We start from the raw sequence: 26,217 nt of genomic DNA, 5'->3' as shown, positions 1-26,217 counted from the left end.
TGGGTGCTGGGTGTTGGGGACTGGGTGCTGGGTGTTGGGGATTGGGTGCTGAGGACTGGGTGTTGGGGACTGGGTGCTGAGGACTGGGTGCTGGGTGCTGGGGAATGGGTGCTGGGTGTTGGGGACTGGGTGCTGGGTGTTGGGGACTGGTGTGCTGCGGACTGGGTGCTGGTTGCTGAAGACTGTGTGCTGGGTGCTGGGACCATGTCTAGAATGGGGACTGGTTCTGTTTCTAACCACAACCACAGCTCCTTGAGTACGAGCATCCACCAATGGTGGCGAGGACATTGCATCGCCGCCCAATGGGCGTGAGATTGTGGTGCGGTTTCCCGGGACTATGAATATGCGCTGAGCAGCCGCTGATGGATGTGAATGAAGGTCGAGGCTTGCAAGGCGGCCGGAGCCCAGGGGACATCCTCAATCCCAACAACAATCACACGCGGAATGGCCTCGGAGGCGGACAGCAACGCAAACTACTGCGAGACGTGGTCGCTTAAAAGGGGGGATCTCCTGGAGGTGCCGCGGACACTGTTTACCCACTACGGCATCTACCTGGGAGACGGGCAAGTCGCTCATCTCATGCCCGACATCCTGCCCGTGTTCACCGAAGACCACAAGCTGATCCGGGACGTGGTGACAAACCAGCGGCTCATTCTGGGCGTCATCTCCAAGAACGCCAGCATCAGGGTGGACACGGTAGACGACTTTGCATACGGAGCTTGCATCCTCGTCAACCACATGGACAGGCTGGTGTGCAAGAAGCCAGCACTTCCCAACGAAGAGGTTGCCAGAACAGCCGAAAAGCTGGTGGGAAGCACAGAGTACAGCCTGTTGTGGAATAACTGTGAACACTTTGTTACCCACTGTAGATACGGCATTGCAATGAGCATTCAGACTGACAAGGTAACATTCACCCTTCCGAGCGAGCATTTCTGATTAGGTTTCTAAAGCTCCTTTTATCTTAATATTTCTAAATACGTTAAACATTTGATCATAAATCTGATTATAAGTCGCTGTTTGAAGAAGGGTCTCGACCCGAAATATCACCCATTCCTTCTCTCCAGAGATGCTGCCTGTCCTACTGAGTTACTCCAGCATTTTGTGTCTATCTTCGGTGTAAACCAGCATCTGCAGTTCCTTCATGCACATGTGATTCTATCATATTTATTCTAGCAAAGGTCAGTTTTTAAATCCACAATCTCGATGATTTAGATTGGTGATTGAAGTAAGAGTTTAATACAGTTAACTTTCTACCCAGTGCAAATGAAATCCACAACTAACCCTACAATAGACCGAGGCTTGTACTTGTAAATACTAGTGGTATTGTCAAAGGTTTAGTTTGAGTTTTAAGTAGCGCGCACTTTTAAAATGGCTTCTGGAGAAGTTAGAGAAAGTACCTACTGCCTTTACAGACTGTCTCTCACTTCGGAGCAGTGGCGAAGTCAACAGAAACTTCAGTATTGACAACAAACGCGGGCCATTAGAGAATGTGGGCAAGCACACACAGGGGTATCCTGTACACTCGCTTTGTCCGCAGCTTGGGGCAGAACTTCCCCGAATGGTGAATTCCATTGTTTATGTTGTATACAAAGCGGCGGTCGTTGTACCCAACTCGGCAATATTCTAGCATCGATTCCCGCTTGCACACCAATCCAGATCCGTTCTTTTCAAAGGAGAAGGAAATTAACTGATTTATCAAAATCAAAAACGTGTATTAAAATTTAAATCATTTTTTGCTTTTAAAACTTGGTTATTTGACGACATTTTCCTAGCTCCCATAACGTCCCGAACATGATGCAGCGCCTGCTGTTCATACCCATTGAAAGACTCAATGTTTATCCGGCCTGTGATCAAGTTCATTCGTCTTGTTTTCCAGCAGCCTAGCCCTACATGTCCGAAGCACACGATGCAGCTCCTAAATGTTGCTACAAGCGCCCCCGAACTATTAGCTCGGAATAGAGTACCTTCCCAACGCCTTGAGGCTGTTGCTGCTACTGACATATTTAAAACATGATTAGATTGCGCACGTCAACAGCCTGAGATTTTCTGGCATTTCTGCTTTTTTGTTTCAGATGCCATCCTCTGCAGTTTTATTCGCACCCGTGGTTTTCCAGTTACATTAACTCACCTGGTCATTATTTTGTACCTCTTGCCCTCTAATGTCGGGCTTTAGCGTTTTGACCTGTTCGTGTCATAGTCAAGGAGATTTACAGCATGGAAACGGGCCCTTGCCCATGCCGACCAAGTCAGCTTTAGATGCTTGGCCCATATGCCTACATGTGGCCCGCATCCTTCTAAGCCAAGAGTCAAGAGTGTTTTATTGTCATATGTCCCGGACGGGACAATAACATTCTTACTAACTGCAGCACAACAGAATATGTGAATATGTAAACATTGTATATAATGGAGAAAAAAAAGAAAAAGTTCAATAAATAACAAATATAGTGCAAATAATAAATAATAATATAGTCTTTTGCAGTTCAGAGCTCAGAGCTTATTCGATGTTGTGTTTAAATAATCCGATGGCTGTGGGGAAGAAGCTGTTCCTTTCCTATTCATACTTTTCTGCAAATATTTTTTGAAACCCCTATCTGCTTCTGTAGCTTCCTCTGCCAACTCAATCCAGATGATTACCATCTGAGTGGAAAAGTTGCCCCCAGAGGTCCCTCTTAAATCTCTCACCTTTTATCTCAAGCCTATGCATAGTTTAGAATCCTCTACCCTGGAAAAAAGATCTGTGCGCCTTCACTTTATCCATGCCCCATTAGATTTTGTACCTGGGTCCAGGAGTATGCGGTGACGAGACGGGTCTCGACCTGAAACGTCACCCATTCAGTCTGAAGAAGGGTCTCAATCCGAAACGTCACCCATTCCTTCTCTCCAGAGATGCTGCCTGTCCCGCTGAGTTACTCCAGCATTTTGTGTCTATCCAGAAATGTGGAGATGACTTTGGTTGGAATGAATGCGTTGAAGCAGAGCTGTAGTCACTGGAGTCTGGCATCTGTGTCCTTGTTGTCTAGCTATTCGGGGATGAGTGTCAGCTCAAGGAAATGGCAACTGCCACTGAATTGTTGATGTGGTAAGTGATTTGCAGTGGATCTAGAATGTCTGCTACGCTAGAGTTGATGTGCTAACGACCAGTCTCCCAAAGTGTGGTTGTTGTCAGAGCCACTGGGCAGTGGTCTTTAAGGCACACTTGCTAGTTTATCTATATTTAATATATCTTGCTGACATCCGTTTCTTTGCCAGAAAAAGTTTTGCCTTCATTTTCGTCAAGCTGGTAACCATAATAGTGGCTCCATGCTAGGACCTCAGCACACGCTTGGCTAATTATTCCAGTGGAGTTCTTTTGGTCTGTTTTGCAGCAAGACAAGGAGGGATGACATATATGAGCAAAGTTTAGACCTGATGTGACGCCATTTAAGCATTTATATAAAAATCCCAACAGTCCTATAAATCAGTCAAATTTCCAAAGTGTACAAATTTTATTAAAACGTTTAAACCAGTTTGGTAAGCATTATGTGAAATTGAACAGGGTTAACTAATATTTTCGGTAACTTCATGCTTTGCTAATTGGCAATTTGCTTTCCCCAAAGTATGTTAATTATATGTGGAGTACTGGAATTGTTGATCCAGACATTTCTAAACAGTTAATAGGCACAAAAAGCTGGAGTAACTCAGTGGGACAGGCAGCATCTCTGGAGAGAAGGAATGGGGTCGAGACCCTTCTTCAGTCTCAACCCGAAACGTCGCCCATTCCTTCTCTCCAGAGGTGCTGCCTGTCCCGCTGAGTTACTCCAGCTTTTTGTGTCTTATCTTCGGTTTAAACCAGCATCTGCAGTTCCTTCTTACACATTTCTAAACAGTTAAAATGTTCTCTGACTATTGAGGACTAATATTTTTGTTCTATCTTTACAATTAAACAATATACATGGGACCCAAACAAATAATTTGAATTGTGCATCAAAACTGCAGTGCAAGTTTTATCATTGTTTAAAATAATTATATTTAGTGTAATGTTACTGGAGAAGCAAAGTACACGATATCAGGCATTTATTTGCAATGTTAACTAAATGTTGAATGATTGATGCTTGTAACTAAAGAGCTCCCTTAAATGTATGTGAAAAGGTTAATTACATTATTGAAATTAATGCAAACAACATGAGGCTAGCTGCTAATCATCCGCAAATGTTACTTTTAATTTAGCACTTAGCATTTGGTGAAATGTTATCTTAATCTGAAAATACCTATCCATGAAAAGAAATGGAAAATTCAATCGGATAAATTCAAAAATATTTATCTTTTCATCCCTAATATTATAAAAGAAGGCCAAGCATTTCTAATTGTCCTTGAGAAAGTTGTTCACAAGGCAGCTTCTTGAACCACTGCAATACTTTGGACAAGGCACTCCCATTGTGTTCCCCCACCCTGAGAAAATGATTATCTGTCCCAAATCAAATCCCATTAGTCATTTTATAAACTGCCATAAGGTCACACATCAGACTCCTACACATTCCACTGAGAATAAAGTTGTGCAATCCAATCACTGTTTATAACCACAGCAATGCAATACCCTGATGAAATTCTTCTGTGCTCTCTTATTGCTACCACATCCTTCCTGTAGTGTAGCGACTAGATCTGTGCTCAATGCTCCAAATGCACTCCAGCCAATGTTCTGTAAAATTGCAGCATGATGTCCTAATTCTCACAGCAAATTCCTCTGCCCATGAAGGCAAGCATGGCAAATGCTCTTTCTCCCTACCCAATCCATCCGTGTTCCACTTTCACCGAGCTATGGACTTGCACCCCAAGGTCTCTCTGTATATCAACACTCCTAAGAACCCTGCCAATTACTATGTATTTGGTACCAGAATTTGACCATTCAAAATACTTCATTTCGCACGAGTAGAAATTAAATTCCATCTGCCAGTGGTCTGCCCGTTTTTTCCATCTGATCTACTTAAACAATCTTCTTTGCTATGTAATCTGAGGAAAGACATTCTTGCCATAGAGGGAGTACAGAGAAGGTTCACCAGACTGATTCCTGGGATGTCAGGACTTTCATATGAAGAAAGACTGGATAAACTCGGCTTGTACTCGCTAGAATTTAGAAGATTGAGGTGGGATCTTATAGAAACGTACAAAATTCTTAAGGGGTTGGACAGGCTAGATGCAGGAAGATTGTTCCCAATGTTGGGGAAGTCCAGAACAAGGGGTCACAGTTTAAGGATAAGGGGGAAATCTTTTAGGACCGAGATGAGGAAAACATTTTTCACACAGAGAGTGGTAAATCTCTGGAATTCTCTGCCACAGAAGATAGTTGAGGCCAGTTCATTGGCTATATTTAAGAGGGAGTTAGATGTGGCCCTTGTGGCAAAAGGGATCAGGGGGTATGGAGAGAAGGCAGGTACAGGATACTGAGTTGGATGATCAGCCATGATCATATTGAATGGCGGTGCAGGCTCGAAGGGCCGAATGGCCTACTCCTGCACCTATTTTCTATGTTTCTATGTTTCTATGTATCAATAATTGAGCTCGTCAATTTTTTATGTCATCTGCAAACTTAAGGGCCTGTCCCACTTGGGCCATCATTTACGCGACAGGCCGGTAGTGACGGACGCGCGGCGGTCGCGCGCATCATCATGCGTCCGCACAGCCATCTGGAGCGCGTGGCGTCATTTGAAGATGGACACAAAATGCAGGAGTAACTCAGCGGGACTGGCAGCATCTTTGGAGAGAAGGAATGGATGCGGTGCAGGCTCGAAACCCTTCTTCAGTCCGAAGATGGGTCTCGACCCGAAACGACACCCATTGCTTCGCTCCAGAGATGCTGCCGGTCCCGCTGAGTTACTCCTGCAGTTTGTGTCTATCTCCAATCGTCTTGGCCTTGCTCTGGGAGTAGGAGTGGGGGCGGATCCGGATCCGCAACGGCCGTGAGCCCCAGGCCGAGCTTGACGATCGTATGCCTGCTTCTGCTTCTGTTGGAGGTGAGAAGTTGTGCCGCCCCTGGGTTACTAATCAGATTACTTAAAGTTATTTATTTATCTTACAAACAACACCAATTAGCACCAATTCCCACTGTACAGCACTTGCTGAAGATTTGCAGTCAGAGAAATGTCCAAACACCACTATTCTCTGTGTCCTATTACCAAGCCAATATTTTATCCAAATTTCCCAACTTGCGTCAAAACCCTTGTACCTTAACCTTCTGGCCAAGCCAAGACTGTGTCAAAAGCCAAATAGAACTACCATGAGATGTCATCAATTTTCCTGTTAGATGTTCAAAAAACACAATCAGATTTGTGAGACATTATTTCCCCTGAACAAAACAAAGTTGATTCTTCCTAATCATCCCTTGCCTTTCTAAGAGAACATCAATATTATCCCTAAGAATTTTGATCTTCTGGTCCCTTAAGGGACAGAAGTTTAGGGATAATATGAGGGGGAACTTCTTTACTCAGAGAGTGGTAGCGGTGTGGAATGAGCTTCCAGTGGAAGTGGTGGCGGCAGGTTCGTTGGTATCATTTAAGAATAAATTGGATAGGCATATGGATGAGAAGGGAATGGAGGGTTATGGTATGAGTGCAGGCAGGTGGGACTAAGGGAAAAAAATTGTTCGGCGCGGACTTGTAGGGCCAAGATGGCCTGTTTCCGTGCTGTAATTGTTATATGGTTATATGGTTATATGGTTAACTATGGCTGATAAAGATGCAAAAATCTCTGTCAAAGCCCCATCAATCTCCTCCTATGCCTCAAAAAGGCAGCCAGCACCATCAGAAACTCACACCACCCTGGCCACACACTCATGTCACCCTGCCATCGGGAGGAAGGTACAGGAGCCTGAAAATGTAACATCCAAGTTCAGGAACAGCTTCTTCCCTACAGCCATTTGGCTATTAAACACGACAACCTCAAATAAGCTCTGAACTACATAGACTATTATTGTTATCATTGCACTGTTATTGTTTGTTTTTTATGTATGTGCACGCGCGTGTGTATATATATATATATATGTGTGTGTGTGTGTGTGTGTGTATTTGTGAGTATGTGTATAGATACACACTCTGAACTTTTTTATCTCTCATTTATTATATTGTTTACAGTGTACTATGTTTACATATTGTGTTGTGCTGCTGCAAGTTAGAATTCCATTGTTCTAGCTGGGACATATGACAAGAAAACACTCTTGACGCTTGACTCATAATATCCTAGGATAGGTCCGATGGCCTCTGGATAATTATCCACCCTAATGTACTTCACCATTTCAAACATCTCCTCCTTCTAATACTAGGCATACTCTTACCTGAACTCTCCAGCCTCAGTTCATTTCTCCCTGGTGAATACTGATGAGAAGGATTCATTTACAATTTACACACTGGCTCCATGCATAGATTACTCCTTCCTTCGCTAGTAATATACCTATAAAAAGTTTTACAATTCTCCTTAATCCATTTGCCAAGGTCATTTCATGAATCTTTTTTGTACTCCTAGTCTCTTTCTTAAGTTATTTCTATATCCTCTATAAAACCTCAAAGGACTCAATCTATACATAGCAATCTTTTGTACCGACACGTGCTTCCTTCTATTCCCTGATCAAACCTCCAATGTCCTAACCTGGGTTCCCTAAACTAACCATCTTTTCTTCCTATTCTCACAGGGACATGCTAACTGAACTCGTATTGTAACGCTTTTGATTGCCTCTTACTTACCAGATGTTCTTTTCCCCACTGGCAGCTGCTCCCAATCTGTTGCAACCAGGTCCTGTCTTAAGCAATAGAAATCTGCCTTTCCCCAGTCTAGGCCCCTAGCTTGAGGAGCAATGTGTAGCAAGGAACTGCAGATGCTGGTTTACACTGAAGATAGACACAGAATACTGCAGTAACACAGCGGGACAGGCAGCATCCCTGGAGAGAAGCAATCTAACCAGATATCCAGATCTGTATCTTCTCTCCAGAGGTGCTGCCTGTCCCGCTGAGTTACTCCGGCATTTTGTGTCTTAACCCAGAGGATCAATCTCATGTTTTGCCGCGACAACATTGAAGCTGACGGAACTGTGGTTACTGTTCTCATTAGGTTCCTCTACAGGCAGGTAATCGCTTCTCCAAATGATAGACACAAATTGCTTGCCCATGGTTGTAGATGGATGAGAGCTGTTTAGGGATAGTCAGCATTGTTTTGTACGTGGAAGATTATGTCTCACCAAACTGTCTGAGTTTTTTTGAAGATGTGACCAAAAAGGTTCTGACTGTCTACCCTATCATAATTTCATATACTTCCACCAACTCTCCGCTCAGCCTCCAACATTCCAGAGAAAATAATCCAAGTCACTCCAACCTCTCACTGTAGCAGAAACCATCTATTCCAGGCAGCATTCTGTACCCTTGCCAAAGCCTCCACATCTTACCTGTAATGGGGCCACCAGAATTGCACACAATACTCCAAATGCGGCCTAACCGAAGTCCTATAGAGCTCATCATGAATTCCTGACCTTTGTATTCAATGTCTCTATCAATTAAGGCAAGCACATCATATGCCTTCTTTACCACCCTATCTACTTGTGCTACAACCTTTAATGAGTTATGAACTTGGACGCAGTATATCAATGCTCTTGTATATCAATGCCCTCAGAGATCTTGCCATTAACTGTATGCTTTCTCCTTAAATTCGATCTCCCAAAGTGCAACGCCTTGCACTTGCTTGGATTAAACCAAAGATCCTATAACAAGCAAGATAGCCCACTTGACGAAAAAGACGTAGTACGGTCATGGGCAGATTCATGGGTAATGTTCGGCCCCATTTCCGTAATCGGCTTCCGTCTCCGCACCAAGGATCCCATAGCGGAGCAAAGATACTAGTGCGGAGACGGAAGCCGGTTACGGAAACATCCTCGTAAAAATAAAAGTGCTTTGGTAAAAATTTTCTCCTCATTTTCAGAATTATAATTTATTAACACAAACTGTTCCCCCGCAACGTTTTCAAGAAGGAACTGCAGATGCTGGAAAATCGAAGGTACACAAAAATTCTGGAGAAACTCAGCGGGTGCAGCAGCATCTATGGAGCGAAGGAGATAGGTAATGTTTCGGGCCGAAACCCTTCTTCAGTCTGAAGAAGGGTTTCGGCCCGAAACGTTACCTATCTCCTTCGCTCCATAGATGCTGCTGCACCCGCTGAGTTTCTCCAGCATTTTTGTGTACCCCCGCAACGTTGATTACACTGCGAGACGGGTCGGGTTGGGTTACTGAAATGGATGAAAAAAAGGCGCACATTCCGCTCCGTTGCGTACTGCACGTCAGCCCATTGCATTTAGCAGAAATGGTCCATCTTACTCCGCTATAGGATCTTTGGATTAAACTCCATCTGCTATTTCCCCACCCATTTCTGCAGCTGATCTATATCCTGCTGTATCTGATTGCCTTCCTCACTGTCTGCAACTCCTCCTATTTTAGTGTTGTCTACAAACCATCTATATTTAAAGTATGAACATCGACTTCTCTAATTTCAGGTAGTCCTTGCTTTCTCCCTCCTTCCCTGCCCCCTTCCCAGTTCTCCCACATAGCTGACTGTCTCTGCCTTTTCCTTTCTTTTTCTCACCCTCCCCCCCGACATCAGTCTGAAGAAGGGGCTCGACCCGAAACGTTGCCTACTACTTTTCTCCATAGATGCTGCATCACCCGCTGAGTTTCTCCAGCATTTTTTGTCTACTTTCTTTTATATTTACATGCAGGTCGTTTATATATCCCTGAGAAACTCCACTGGACCTCCAGCCAGAATATCTACCTTCCACCACAACCCTCTGTCTTCTATGAATAAGCCAGTTCTGTACCCATACGACCAAGTCATCTTGAATCCCATACCTTAATCCTCTGGATCAGTCTACCATGAGGGACCTTATCATAAGCCTCACTAAAATCCATGCATACAACATCTACTTCCCTCCGTTCATCAATCTCCCATTGTCACCTCCTCAAAAAACTCAATCAAGTTAGTGAGACATGACCCTGTGGGTTGTATGAAGCCATGCTGGCTACTCTCAATTAGCCCATTCACTTACAATTGTAAGCTATATGGTAATTCACAACCCAATGGTATGAACATTGAATTCTCCAATTTTAGGCTATAACCAACCCCACCCACCCACCACCCCCTCATTTCCTTTTCTATCACCTCCCAATAGACAATAGACAATAGACAATAGGTGCAGGAGTAGGCCATTCAGCCCTTCAAGCCAGCACCGCCATTCAATGTGATCATGGCTGATCATCCCCAATCAGTACCCCGTTCCTGCCTTCTCTCCTTATCCCCTGACTCCGCTATCTTTAAGAGCCCTATCCAGCTCTCTCTTGAAAGTATCCAGAGAACTGGCCTCCATGGTAAAGAATTCCACAGACACACAACTCTCTGTGCGAAAATGTGTTTCCTCGTCTCCGTTCTAAATGGCTTGCCCCTTATTCGTAAACTGTGGCCCCTGGTTCTCTCCCCTGTACCCCACCTGGACTTGCACCTATTGCTCCCCTCCCCCTTCCCTTCCATCTACATTCCTTCCTCGAGCTTCACAATTGGCAACTCTTCAATCCTTTTGTCTCACACCTTATGTCGATCCATCACTGGCCTTTGGTCAACAATCTGCTTCTACCAAAAGACCACCCTCATTTGCATTCACCCTAATACTTGCTAAGCTCACCCTGCCCCTCCTCTCTTCCAGTATTCTTACCTCCCCACCCCCACCACAATCAGTCCCGACCTGAAACATAACCTAACCACATTCACCAAAGATGCTGCTTCACCTGTTAAGTGACTCCAGCACTTTGAGTCTTTTTTTTGTAAAATAGCATTGGCAGTTCCTGCTTTCTACTTATCACTTCCCTATCCTCACTCCTGAAGATAACATTGATCACCTACCCCAGCCCGCCCCCCCCCCCCCCCCCCCCCCCCCCAGCCTCCCCCCATCCACCCCTTTTTTGGACTCTCTACAAACTGCTTCAATAAAGCCCTCGTGAATGCATTTCTGAATTCCAACCCTTCTAAGCCCCTTGTACTAAGGCAATCCCTGTCAGGATCAGGAACGTTAAAATTGACCACTACTAGAACCTTATTACTTTTAATACCCTTCTGGAACCTAGCTACACAAATTCTATGTTCTTAAAAGATAGACACAAAAGATGGGAGTAGCACAATAGAATAGCGGCAGAGTTGTTGCCTTACAGCGCTTGCAGCGCCAGAGACCCGGATTCGATCCCGACTACGGGTGCTGACTGTACGGAGTTTGTACGTTCTCCCCGTGACCTGCGTGGGTTTGCTCCGAGATCTTCGGTTTCCTCCCACACCCCAAAGACGTACAGGTTTGTAGATTAATTGGCTTGGTATAAATGTAAATTGTCCCTAGTGTGTGTCGGATAATGTTAGCATACAGGGATCGCTAGTCGGTGCAGACTCGGTGGGCCAAAGGGCCTGTTTCCGTGCTGTATCTTTAAACTAAACTAAAACAAAATGCTGGAGTAACTCAGCGTGACAGGCAGCATCTCCAGAGAGAAGGATTGGGTAACGTTTCAGGTCGAGGTCCTTCTTCAGACTCATGCTGCCTGTCCCGCTGAGTTAAGGGCCTGTCCCACTGTACGAGGTAATTCAAGAGCTCTCCTGAGTTTAAAAAAAATCAAAGTAGTGGTAAGTACGTAGAATGTACGTAGCGGCTACGTCGGAGCTCGTGGATGTCCCGTAGCGGCTCGTAATGCTAACAGCAGGTTCTCGTGAAGTTTTTTCAGCACTGTGAAAAATGTCCACGAGAGCCCTGAGTACCTACGAACGGCTATTACCGTAATTCTCCGAGTTCAAATCAGGGGAAACTTGGGAGAACTCTTGAATTACCTCGTACAGTGGGACAGGCCCTTCACTCCAGCTTTTTGTGTCTATCTTCAGTGCACACCACCAGCATCTGCAGTTCCTTCCTACACTATATGTTCTTCAAACTCTGCTTGACTGTTGGGTTACCCAAACATTACGATGCCTTTCTTATTAACAAGTCCTGTCCGTAGAGCATCATGATTAATCCCAGCAGGATATTCCCTCCTGAGCACTGTCAGAATTCTCTCCCTGATCAGCATTGCAGTGCCCACTCCTTTTTAGCACCCTCCTCTGTCATGCCTTCACTGTCTACACCCCAGAACACTGAGCTACCAGACTTGCTCTTCCCTCAACTCCTTCCGTCATTGCAACAATATCTTAAACCCATGTGCTGATCCAGAGTTGCACCTTATCCACTTCACCTATGAGACTCCTTGCAAATAAGCAAATTCTGTTAAAATCTACCAGCTCCCTCGTGCTTCCCTACTGTCTCTGCTTGGACTTGCCTGTACTAGTTACATACATGTCAGACTCCCAATTTATGCATTATCATTCTGGGTACCACCCTTTTTCTCATTATATTTAAATCTTCTAATTGCAATTTAACCTCTCTGCAAGGATATTGTTCCCCTTCCAGATAAGGTGCCATCAATCCTTCTTCTGCACCCTGCTGAAGAAGAAGGATTGATACATCCAATGATCTAAAAACTGCGAAGCCCTCCCTTATTTACCAGCTTCTTAGATGTGTAATTATTTGTTCCAATAGACAATAGGTGCAGGAGTAGGCCATTCGGCCCTTCGAGCCAGCACTGCCATTCACGGTGATCATGGCTGATCATCCACAAACAGTACCCCGTTCTTGCCTTCTCCCCATATCTCTTGACGGCTATATTTCAGAGCTCTATCTAATTCTCTCTTGAAAGCATCCAGAGAATTGGCCTCCACTGCCTTCTGAGGCAGAGAATTCCACAGATTCACAACTCTGTGGGTGAAAAGGTTTTTCCGCATCTCCGTTCTAAATGGCCTACCCCTTATTCTTATCTTCCTATTCAAACTGTATCTTTCCCTTTGCTCTACCTGTTGAATTGAGTTGGTCCTGATGGTGTTTAACTGGAAAACAACATTTTACTGTACGTCGGTATACATGACAATAATAAAACTAACCCTAGACCAATTATTATACGCACGAGAGTCATAACGTCATACAGGCCCTTCAGCCCAACCTGCCCACACTGACCAAGATTCCCTATGAACACTTGTCCCACCCCGCCTTGCATATCATACTCCAAACCTATCCTACCTAGTTACAAGCCAGATGTCTCTTAAATGTTACGGCAGCACCTGCCTTAACTACCTCCATACTCCAAACTCGTTCCATACACCCATCACACTTTGTGTAAAACAGTTTTCCCTCAGGTTCCTATTAAAAATATTTCCCCTCTCACCTTAAACCTATGTCCTCTCGTTCTTGATTCCCCTGCTCTTGGTGAAGGACTCTGCATTTAATCAACTGTATCTATTCCTTTCATGATTTTGTACACGTCTGTAAGATCATCCCCTCAGCCTCCTGCAGCCTGAAGAATAGAGTCCTGGCCTGCTCAACCTCTCCCTCTAGCTCAGGCCCTCGAGTCCTGGCAACATCCTCGTGGGATGGAGCCGGTGACGAGGATGACGAGCCAGGAGCGAGGCCAGTGGGAGAGGAGAGGGGATCGGGGTCTGGCCCACCGCACCCTCACGGTCGGCTGGGAGACGCACCAACCAGGAACAAAGGTGGTCGGGTGACGGGAGGGATGTGGCGTCCAAGGAGGGAGGTGGCTGGATGTCCTCAACTGCCCGCTCCCCTGACTCTCAGCCTGACCTGAAACGTCACCCATTCCTTCTCTCCAGAGATGCTGCATATCCTGCTGAGTTACTCCAGCTTTTTGTGGCCATCCACAGCCTGGGACTTACCGCTTGTGAGAACTGGAACGTGGAATTTGAATGTGGAACATGCATGCAAAGAATTCACTTCTAATAACTTCTCATTTACTTTACTATCTCAACTTATCACTTCTTAAACTTCTTAAACTAAATCATAAAACTCATGACTTGGTGTCAGGTATTACTCATATGGATGAATTGGCCAGGTTCACTCTGTTGGTGGGGAGTAACAGACAATAGACAATAGGTGCAGGAGTAGACCATTCGGCCCTTCGAGCCAGCACCGCCATTCAATGTGATCATGGCTGATCCTCTACAATCAGTACCCCGTTCCTGCCTTCTCCCCATATCCCCTGACTCCACTATCTTTAAGAGCCCTATCTAGCTCTCTCTTGAAAGTATCCAGAGAACCGGCCTCCACCGCCCTCTGAGGCAGAGAATTCCACAGACTCACAACTCTCTGTGTGAAAAAGTGTTTCCTCATCTCCATTCTAAATGGCTTACCCCTTATTCTTAATCTGTGGCCCCTGGTTCTGGACTCCGCCAACTTCGGGAACATGTTTCCTGACTCTGGCGTGTCCAAACCCTTAATAATCTTATATGTTTCAATAGGATACCCTCTCATCCTTCTAAATTCCAGAGTGTACAAGCCCAGCCGCTCCATTCTCTCAGCATATGACAGTCCCACCATCCCGGTAATTAACCTTGTAAACCTACGCTGCACTCCCTCAATAGCAAGAATGTCCTTCCTCAAAATTTGAGACCAAAACTGCACACAATACTCCAGGTGTGGTCTCACTAGGGCCCTGTACAACTGCAGAAGGACCACTTTGCTCCTATACTCAACTCCTCTTGTTATGAAGTCTTCTCCGAGCTTTGAACTTTGAAAGTAAGCATGCAGGTACAGCAAGCAGTGAAGAAAGCGAATGGCATGTTGGACTTCATAACAAGAGGAGTTGATTATAGGAGCAAAGACACATTGGCAGCGACAGTCCGGGAACAACTGTCGCTGCCGATGTGTCGGACCACCCTTCTTTTATATTAATTTCCCTTCAATCTCCTAAAGGAAGCCTTTGTTCTAACCCAAGGCTCTCACAATTCTGAAGTCAATCATTTTGAATTGTCACCCATCCAAGTGCTGTCTAAACAAAACGCATCTTCATTCCTTATCAGGCTTGGGAGTTCATTATTCTCATCATACAGTTCCTTTGCAAAATGGAAAATTCCCAGCCACCTTATCATCTCAAGGCCATACTGCCTGGCCACAAAGTTACCTTCAGTTCTGTTCCCACCAGATGTCCATCACGTGACCATTATCACAGTGCTTCTTTCTTCTCCTGTTCCCAGCGTTTCTTTCTAGCTGGCAGCTTACTCCCAAAGCCTGTTGGGATACTTGACATCAAGTCTCCGACTACCCTGGGAATAACATTTTGTGCAAGGTAATGCCAGCATTATGAACTATGACCTCTGGCTGCTCACCCTCCTCTGTCACCATATCTTGTTCCCTCTCAGACATGGCAACACTCCATCATAGAGTCTTGCTTGTGGTCACCTATCAGGCTCCCTGACTAAAGAGTCCTGTCTTGCCACTGCTCAGCCATACTTTGTCCATCCTTGCTGTGCATCAGAGCCGGTTGTGGTGCCACCAATGTGGCTGCTGCTGATTTCCTCTGGTTTCCCACTCAATGGTACACCAGTTGGAGAGGGGAATAGCCGCAGGAGTCTCCTCCTGTAGTGCACCGGTAGTGCCGCACCACCCCGGTAGTTCATCGGGTAGGTGCGCAGAGTCTCTTGCCCAGAGTAGGTGAATCAAAGACCAGACATAGGTTTATGGTGAAGGGGAAAAGATTTAATAGGAATCTGAGGAGTAACTTTTTCACACAAAGGGTGGAGGGTGTATGTAACAAGCTGCCAGAGAAGGTAGTTGTGGCTGGGACTATCCCAACGTTTAAGAAGCAGTTAGACAGGTACAGGGATAGGACAGGTTAGGAGGGATATGGACCAAACATCCATATCCAGCGGGTGGCGCTGTCAGCGATGGCAGCCTCGTCAATGGTCTGTCTGTCTTTTCGCCTTTTTTGTTATTTTTAGTGTGTGTAAAAAAGTTTGTGTTGATGTTCTCTGGTTTGTTTTATGTGGGGGGGGGGGGGGGGCGGTCAGATCGGGGGAAACATTTTTTAAAATCTCTTACCGTGCCGGAGATGCGATTGTTTTCCGGATCATATCTCCGGTCGTTCTGCGGCCTAACATCATGGAGCTGGAGACCTTGCTCGAGACTGACTTTGAGCCCCACCACGGGGCCATGGACTTACCATCGGAGCCTGCGATCCCTTTACTTGGATTGACGCTCGAACCGCTGCCTGCGGATTTGAACATCGAGGAGCTCGCAGTCTCGGGTAGAAACTGATGTCGGGAAGCTCCAAGCCGCAGGAGGTTGGACCAGCCCCGACCCGGGGTCTGATCGCTCAGCGTGGTGGAGCTGAGATCCCCCCCGATGCGGGAGCATGATCGCACCCACGTGGAGGGCTCGACTGCCAGTTGCGGGAGCCAAGATCGGCCCGACAACGGAAGGTTCGAGGCACCAGCCTGCGGGAGAACAAAGAAGGGACGAAGATTGAACTTTTTTTGCCTTCCATCACAGTGAGGAATGTGGGAGGAGTCGCTGTGGTGGATGTTCATGTTAAAAAATTATTTGGGTGTCTTGTTGCTCTTTCTTGGTATGTGAATCTTAATTTCACTGTACCTTAATTGGTACATGTGATAATAAACTGACCTTGAAACCATGAAAACCTGGGCAGGTGGGACTAGTGCAGCTGGGACATGTTGGCTGGTGTGGGCAAGTTAGGCCGAAGGGCCTGTTTTCATGATGTATCAATTTATGACTCTCTGACTGTGACTCCTGCACAGGGCCACCTTGTGGTCACCCTTGCAATGACCTCCAGCCTGAAGCTCCTATGCTTTCTGCCTCCTGAATGCTTCTCAATTAGTGAAACTGCATCTCCCACCGATCCAGGCGATCTGAGAGGAGTTGCAGCTGGACAAATTTATTTTAAGCATAGTTGTAAGGGACATTTGACTTCTTCCTGATCTCCCACATTGCACTGGGGGAGCATGCTACTCCAATGATTTCCATTACTAGTCGCTCTAACTACTGGTGTAAATAAGAAGGTCCGATCCAACCTTGCCTTATCGCATTGGACCTAAACTATTTTGCTGATGCTGAAGCCTCATTAAACCTCCTGCATTTTTGACCTCATCTTCACCATCCACAATACTACGCATTTTAATGTAATCTGCAAACTTATTAATCACGTACGACTTCCCCCTTAGAGTACAGCCGCTCACAAAATGGCTACTGCAGTAAGGCCTCTCCTGCTCCACCTACCTCTATTTTCATAGTTCTTGCAGAACTTACCTCGCTTGTTCTCACTTCCTCTTTCCATCTTTAATAGGGTGGCACAGTGGTCGAGTTATTGCCTTACAGCACCAGAGATCGTGGTTCGATCCTGACCTTGGGTGCTGTCTGTACGGGTCAAGTTATTTACACAGAGAATGATGGGTCCCAACTAGATATATTATAACAACAGCTTTATTGCTAATCTCATTGTCCTAAATCTTTTGTGGCGTAGTGACGCAGCGGTAGAGTTGCTGCCTTACAGCGCCAGAGACCCGGGTTTGATCCTGACTGCAAGAGCTGTCTGGACAGAGTTTGCACGTTCTCCCTGTGACTGTGTGGGTTTTCTCCGGGCGCTCCAGTTTCCTCCCACATTCCAAAGACATGCAGGTTTGTAGGTTAATTGACTTCTGTAAATTGTCCCTAGTGTGTGTAAGATAGAACTATTGTACGGGTGAACATTGGTCCGCGCGGACTCATAGGGTCGAAGGGCCTATTTCCATGCTGTATTTAGAGATACAGCACAGAAACAGGCCCTTTGGCCCACCGGGTCCACGCCAACCAGCGATCCCCGCGCATTAACACCATCCTACACCCACTAGGGACAATTTTTGCATTTACCAAGCAAATTAACCTACAAATCTGTACATCTTTGGAGTGTGGGAGGAAACTGAAGATCTTGGAGAAAACCCACGCAGGTCACGGGGAGAACGTACAAACTCCGTACAGACAGCACCCGTTGTCAGGATCGCACCTATAGCACTGCATTCGCTGTAAGGCAGCAACTCTACAGTTGCGCCACCGTGACCGCTGTATTGCTAAACTAAACTAAACTCTCAGGTAAAAACTGGTGTTGCTGCTTCATGTAGGTCTTATCTTTCTCCCTCGTGCCTTCATTGATGGGCATCTGAGGATTGTCAGGTCAAGGAACCTTAAAGAACTACTGTAACGATGCTCTGGCATTACTGTTTTACAACCACAACCAGCTTCCTTGTACGGCGTTTAACTCCAACCCCCGAAGTGTTTTCCCATTGATCTCAGCTTTATTAGAGAACTTTGACCTCATCAGCTCTGGGATGAGGTCAAGGATACCTCATCTCATCCGTGGTAACACACCCACCACCATATTACAAAATCACCAAATTATCCAGACACTAAATTTTCAAGCAACCATGTTACAATCCTTACAAATATATTAAATAACTACGATACAACTATGTTCCTCTCTAACACCACCCGGGCGCGGACGTAACCTCGGAAAAGGGGCAAGCCGCGGGCTCGGGCAGAGCCCTCTTCCACCTGGCGAGGTGACTCGCGGATGGCCAGCTTGGCCAGGCCCAGGAGCAACCCAACCAGGACATCCTCGGCCATACCCTCTCCCTAGATCCCGTCACCAGTCTTCCGGTCGCTGGCAGCAGAGCCATTCCTCCCACTACGGACCCTAGATGGAGTGGCGGTGCTCCTTGTCCTACTGGTCCCTGAGCCAGGGGCGGAAATCCCGTGGGGGACAGGGGGGCCATTTCCCCCTCCCCCCCCGTGTTTTGAGCCCCACCTCACTGTATCCGCGAGACAGTGGAGGTGGGACTGCTGATCGAGGGCGCCGATTGGACGAGAGAGACGTCGGTCAGCAGGCAATGGGGGCGGGACATGATGATCCAGCGCGATGATTGAAGGAGGGAAGTGTCGGTCAGAGGCAGAAGTGGGGGGGTGGGACTGAGGATAGAGCGCGGTGATTGGAGGGAGACGTCCTGGTGGAACAAAGATCATAGAGCGGAGCTTGAATTGCATGCCCAGGTCATCGGCCACAAGTGAAAAACACTCTCGGCAGCTCTGGACACAGACCTGCGCCTCATCCACAGCCAGGATCGATCCTGGGTCTCTGGTGCTGCAATTGCTGCCGAACCGCCACTGGACCATCCCCATCCCGAATGGCCTACTCCTGCACCTATTGTCTATTGTCTATTGTCTAACTCAGTGGGAGCATCTTTATGAGAAGATTTACAGCAGGAATACAGCACTTTCACAGGGATGAATCGGGGTGGGGGATGTATCACTGATTTTCCAAATAAGTTCATGTTCATAAGTCACAGGAGTAGAATTAGGCCATTCGGCCCATCAAGTCTACTCCACCATTCAATCATGGCTGCTGTATCTTTCCCACTCAACCCCATTCTCCTGCCTTCTCCCCATAACGCTTGGTCACCCTGACATAAGCAAGAACCTGTCAATCTCCACTTTAAAAATACTCAAAGACTTGGCCTCCTGTGTCCGTGGCAATGAATTCCACACATTCACCACCCTCTGAATAAAGACATTTCTCCTCAGCTCCTTTCTAAAGGTACATCCTTTAATTCTGAGGCTATGCCTTCTGATCTTAGACTCTCCCACTAGAGGAAACATCCTCTCCACATCCACTCTATCCAGGCCTTTCACTATTCGGTAAGTTTCAATGTGGCACCCCTCATCCTTCTAAACTCCAGCGAGTACAAGCCCAGAGCATTAACCAATCAACCCTGGGATCATTCTTGTAAACCTCCTCTGGATCCTCTCCAATGCCAGCACATCCTTCCTCATATATGGTGCCCAGATTTGCACACAATACACCAAATGCAGCCTGGCCAGCACCTTATAGAGCCTCAGCATTACATCCCTGTTTTTAATTTTCAAGTCCTCTCAAAATAAATGCTAGCATTATATTTATCTTCCTTACAACCCATTTGATTTGCAAATGAACCTTTTGAGAATCCTGCACCAGCACTATTGACTCCATCTATACCTCACACTGCCCTGGCAAGGCCAGCAGCATAATCATGGACCAGTCGCACCCTGGCCACTCCCTCGTCTCCCCTCTCCCGACAGGCAAAAGGTATAGAAGTGTGAAACGCACACCTCCAGATTCAGGGACAGTTTCTTCCCAGCTGTTTTCAGGCAACTGAATCATCCTACCACAACCAAAGAGTAGTGCTGAACTACTATCTACCTCTTTGGTGACCCTCGGACTATCTTTGATTGGACTTCACTGGCTTTACCTTGCGCTGAACTTTATTCCCTTATCGTGTATCTGTACACTGTGAATGGATCGATTGTAATCATGTATGGTCCCTTCGAGAGTCTGATAATAATAGGGAAGTTATTAAAGAATAACCGCTTATTACAGTTGCAGTAGCAATTTATAATGCTTCAGAGTGGGTTACTTTCTACATAGACCATAGGACAGTACACCACAACAATGGGCCGATCAGCCCACAATGTTTGTGCCAAACATGATGCCAGGTTAATGTGATCTCACCTGCTTGTGAATGTACAGTGCATCTATTGAAATTGATAGAGCCCTTGGAGTCATGCCTGATGTAGTTGGGCCAGGTCAACATCTTACCTGCTATGGAAGCTGTAAACTCTCTTTATTTGCTCACACATCTGTATGGCAAGTGATCTGGATTGGGCTTGTTAACATGGACAAATCCCTGAATTTGATATTTTTTTAGTTTAGAGATACAGCACAGAAACAGGCCCTTCAGCCCACCAAGTCCACACCGACCAGCGATCCCCGCACATTAACACTATCCTACACACACTAGGGGCAATTTACACTTAGACCAAGCCAATTAACCTACAAACCTGGACCTCTTTAGAGTGTGGGAGGAAACCAAAGAATTTGTAGAAAACCCACGCGGTCACAGGGAGAACGTAAAACTCCGTACAGACCGCACCCATAGTTGGGATGGAATCTGGGTATCTGGCGCTGTAAATGCTATAGCAACTCTACCGCTGCGCCACTGTGCCTCTGGATTACAGTAGAATGGGGGTGAGACAGCAATCCCCAGCAAACATACCCAGCAGGGGGTGATTAGTGAAGCCTGTATGGTCGTGAGCAGTCGCCCAAAGTGTCGCACCTTTTTCTGGGCACCGCTGGATTTTCAACGTTGAACATTTTCGGCGACCTGCTGCGACTATGACGGGTGCCGGCAAGTCGCCGAAAAAAATCGCGTAAGTGGGACAGGCCCTTAATTTAACCGGTTGGTACAGTCACTGCCAGTCCCCAGCAAAGCCCACAATCACCATTGCCAGCCAGGATTTGATTGCTGAGCCCCCCACTGCCCAGTGTTAAATAGCTTTTGCCTTCACCCATCCCTCCCAACATCAGACCTCACAGGCAGTCTCTCCTCATTGTCAAATGCTCATTCCTTGCCCTGATAGTGCCACAGGATGCTACCAGATTCACCGCACCATTGCCCCTCGCATAGTGAGAGCAGGGGGCTCCCATTAAGTTCCTGGTACACCAGTGTGCACCCCAAGCACTAGACCTTCATAAAGTATAGGGGCGGTCAAGGTGGCGCAGCGGTGGAGTTGCTGCCTTACAGCGAATGCAGCTCCGGAGCCCTGGATTCGATCCCGACTAAGGGTGCTGTCTGTACGGAGTTTGTACATTCCCTCCGTGACCTGCATGGGTTTTCTCCGAGATCTTTTCACCGGGCGCTCCAGTTTCCTCCCACACTCCAACGACGTCCAGGTTTGTAGGTTAATTGGCTTTTTATAAATATAAATTGTCCCTAGTGTGTGTAGGATAGTGTTAATGTGCGGGGATCGCTGTTGTCGGGGACACGGTGGGCCGAATGGCCTGTTTCCGCGCTGTATCTCTAAATTAAAGTAAACTAAATACCTGAGAGGGTTCCAACTAGAGAAGTAAAATTCTTCATCACTTCATCAAATCTGTGGGTCTGTGCTAAGTGGAGTACTCGTACAGTCAGCAGGTTCTAAACTTCATTCAACTCATTGCAAATGCATTGTTATTTTTGACATTTTTGTAAAAAGCGTAAAAAGAGTATTTTCAACGCAGCTGACTGAGCACTTTTGGACAATTCTCCGGACTCTTCTCTGAAACGGGCGTCACGGTGGCACTGCGGTAGAGTTGCTGCCTTACAGCACTTGCAACCTCAGTGACTCGGGTTTGATCCCGACAACGGGTGCTGTATGTACGGAGTTTGTACGTTCTCCCCGTGACCTGCGTGGGTTTACTCCGAGATTTTCGATTTCCTCCCACACTCGAAAGATGTACAGGTTTGTAGGTAAATTGGCTTTGTAAATGTAGAAATTGTCCCGAGTGTGTGTAGGATGGTGTTAATGTGCGGGGATCGCTGGTCGGCGCGGATCCGGTGGGCCGAAGGGCCTGTTTCCGCCCTGTATCTCTAAAGTAAATTAGCACTTTCTGAATGCCCAGTCAGAATACCTATTCTAATTCTAGTCTCATAGATGCATAGATACATAGAGCCGTGTGCGGACGTGGCGTTGAAGGACGAGAAGCCGAAGCAAAGAAGTGGAAGCCAAATAACCGAACGGAAACAAAGCCAAAATGCCAAATAACCGAACGTTAGTGTGGGAGGAAACCAAAGTCACGGGGAGAACGTACAAACTCCGTACAGACAGCACCCCTAGTCGGGATCGAACCCGGGTCTCCGGCGCTGCAAGCGCTGTAAAGCAGCAACTCTACAGCTGCACCACCGTGACAGCCCTCATTTTTACAATGTTTGCAATGTTACAATGTTTTAGGGACGACAGATGGCACAATGGGCTAAGTGTTCGGCTGGCAACCGGAAGGTAGCTGGTTCGAATCCCGCTTGGAGTGCATACTGTCGTTGTGTCCTTGGGCAAGACACTTCACCCACCTTTGCCTGTGTGTGTCCTTGGGCAAGACACTTCACCCACCTTTGCCTGTGTGTGGGGATGTAATTATGTGAAGCACTTTGGGGTCAATGCAAGTTGACTAAAAATGTGCTATATAAATAAAGAAATTATTAATTAGTAAAATTTTGATTTTTGTTTTACAGTTTTGTGAAGCAGTGAAGACTATCATAAGAGACCAGAGGAGTATTTTTGTCACTACTGCATTGGGACTGGCTGGTATATTTTGTTTGGGCTTTGGTCCCTCCACTACTCTTCCTACCATCCTTATACCTTTCTTACTGTGGATGGCTAGCTAATGTGCGGGATCTCAAACACATTGTAAATATGTGACATAGCATACTAATTATGTACAGAGTGGTAGGGTATGATTTATAAATGTTCAGCAATTTCCTTAAAACCATTGCTCATTTTTGAGATGTCGTTCCATCAAAACTTAGAATAATTTTTTAGTTGGCTTACCATGTAAGCCCAGGTGATCTTTTAATGGAAAGCCTTATTCTAGAATCTTTTTTTTTTAAATGTGATTTTATTCTTCTTGCCTCATAACAATAGTAATATGTTATTATAGAAACGTAGAAACATTGAAACATAGAAACATAGAAAATAGGTGCAGGAGGAGGCCATTCGGCCCTTCGAGCCAGCACCGCCATTCATCGTGATCATGGCTGATCGTCCCCTATCAATAACCCGTGCCTGCCTTCTCCCCATATCCCTTGACTCCACTAGCCCCTAGAGCTCTATCTAACTCTCTCTTAAATCCATCCAGTGATTTGGCCTCCACTGCCCTCTGTGGCAGGGAATTCCATAAATTCACAACTCTCTGGATGAAAACGTTTTTTCTCACCTCAGTCTTAAATGACCTCCCCTTAATTCTAAGATTGTGGCCCCTGGTTCTGGACTCGCCCAACATTGGGAACATTTTTCTTGCATCTAGCTTGTCCAGTCCTTTAATAATTTTATATGTTTCTATAAGTATCCCCTCATCCTTCTAAACTCCAGTGAATACAAGCCTAGTCTTTTCAATCTTTCCTCATATGACAGTCCCGCCATCCCAGGGATCAATCTCGGAACCTACGCTGCACTGCCTCAATCACAAGGATGTCCTTCCTCAAATTAGGAGACCAAAACTGTACACAATACTCCAGATGTGGTCTCACCAGAGCCCTATACAACTGCAGAAGAACCTCTTTACTCCTATACTGAAATCCTCTTGTTATGTTTGAAATGTTGAATTAATAAAAGTAAATATATGCTTTGGTGCTTCACTGTATTCGTTTTACTTTCGTATGTTAACCACTCACAATAGGATTGTACATATGATCACAAGAATATTAATATTTTGGATTTTAAAAAAAGTTAGCACTAAATACTGTGGTGAGTTTTAACATGAGTCTGCAGATTAAGAAATAAAACATATTCCTTTTCTAAATGATTGTATATTTAGTTTTCTTTTGTCCGCACACATTCACACACAAACGCATAACACCCTTCAAATTATGTATCTTATCTAAAGTTTAACTTGAGTGGTTGGAGTATCTTTCAGTGTTGGAGCAGACTCTTAGAGCCTACTCCTGCTCCTAGTTCTTGCTTTCTTATTCCCAACCTCAATGAGCAATACTAATATGACGCTGCCAGAATCCTTGGTAAGATGCACTGCCGAAACCTGGGACAAATAATGTTTTGAACTGCAGAACAGGAGAATTTCAACAAGAGAAAGGATCATACTGACCATTGTATAGACAAAATAACACTGGAGTAACTCAGTGGGACAGGCAGCATCTCTGGAGAGAAGGAATGGGTGACCTTTCAGGTCGAGACCCTTCTATTGACTCGACCCAAAACATCACCCATTCTTTCTCTCCAGAGCTGCTGCCTGTCCCGCTGAGTTACTCCAGCATTTTGTGTCTATCTTCAGTTTAAACCAGCCTCTGCAGTTCCTTTCTACAAATTTTAAACACAGTGGACCTAAAATAAAATTTCAGATGAAATTACCTGTGACTTTGTGCGCACTATAGTGGGTTTATCTATCAGAGACGACCATTTTTTAAAGTGTCTGAAGTATCATTAAAACATCAAAATAGTAAGTGTAGACTTTGATGAAATGAAAGTAAATTTATTTACATTTAAAAATATATATTGTTTTAATTAAGATCAACAGTAAAGTTCTCTTCAGTTGGGATTTTAAATCGCAGTAATAAACAAGTGGTGAACAAGTTGCTGTGGTTTCCCATTTAATTTATTAACCAGTTTGAAATAGTTTATTAAAACAAAAAACATCTATCTATCTATCTATCTATCTATCTATCTATCTATCTATCTATCTATCTATCTATCTATCTATCTATCTATCTATCTATCTATCTATCTATCTATCTATCTATCTATCTATCTATCTATCTATCTATCTATCTATCTATCTATCTATCACCATCCCCGGCAGCACGTTCCAGGCACTCACCACCCATTGTACAAAAAAACCTGCCCCGCACATCTCCTTTAAACATTGCCGCTCTCACCTTAAAGCTACGCCCTCTAGTGTTTAATATTTCCACCTTGGAAAAAAGGTTCTGACCATCTACCTTGTCCATCTTATATACTGCCATCAGGTCTCCTCCCAACCTCCGGCATTCCACGGAAATGAATCCAAGTCTGTACAACCTCTGCCTGTAATTATTCCGCCCTCATCCAGGCATCATTCTGGTAAACCTCCACATCTTCCTGTAAAGGGGTGACCAGGAATGCACACAATACTCCAAATGTGGCCTAATTTAGTTTAGAGATACAGCGCGGAAACAGGCCCTTCGGCCCACCGGGTCCGCGCCGACCAGCGATCCCCGCACATTAACACCATCCTACACCCACTAGGAACAATTTTTACATTTACCAAGCCAATTAACCTACACACCTGTACGTCTTTGGAGTGTGGGAGGAAACCGAAGATCTCGGAGAAAACCCACACATGTCACGGGGAGAGCATACAAACTCCCTACAGACAGCGCCCGTAGTGGGGATCGAACTCGAGTCTCCGGCGCTGCATTCGCTGTAAGGCAGCAACTCTACGTCTGCGCCACCGTGAACGCCCTAAGTCAATCAAAGTCCTATAAAGCTGCACCATGACTTCCTGCCCTACTTTATGAAAGCAGGCATTCCATACATCTTATATACTATTCTACCTACCTGTGGTACCACATTTACGGAGTTATGGACTTGGATCACAATGCTGTTAAGGGTCATGCCATTAATTGTATAATTTCACCTTACATTTGGCCTCTCAAAGTGCAAGACCGCACACATTTGCTCGGGTTAAGCTCCATCTCCATTTCTCCTCCCGTTTCTTTAGCGGTTCTATAACTTGCCATGTACTTTGGCAGTCTTTCTCACAG

The 26,217-nt window shown here is 45.7% G+C and overlaps 1 protein-coding gene across 1 annotated transcript; it reads left to right on the top strand.

Moving 5' to 3' along the window:
* Positions 1-323: 323 nt before the first annotated feature.
* lrat (lecithin retinol acyltransferase) lies at positions 324-24,263 on the top strand. Its single transcript, XM_033019657.1, has 2 exons — positions 324-903; positions 22,978-24,263. Exons 1-2 carry the CDS (start codon positions 373-375, stop codon positions 23,128-23,130), a joined length of 684 nt encoding a protein of 227 aa, XP_032875548.1. The 5' UTR covers positions 324-372; the 3' UTR covers positions 23,131-24,263.
* The last annotated feature ends 1,954 nt before the right edge of the window (positions 24,264-26,217 follow it).

Source organism: Amblyraja radiata, chromosome 1 (assembly GCF_010909765.2).
Source record: "Amblyraja radiata isolate CabotCenter1 chromosome 1, sAmbRad1.1.pri, whole genome shotgun sequence".
Taxonomy (NCBI): Eukaryota; Metazoa; Chordata; class Chondrichthyes; order Rajiformes; family Rajidae; genus Amblyraja; species Amblyraja radiata.
This window is presented reverse-complemented; position numbering and strand designations above follow the sequence as displayed.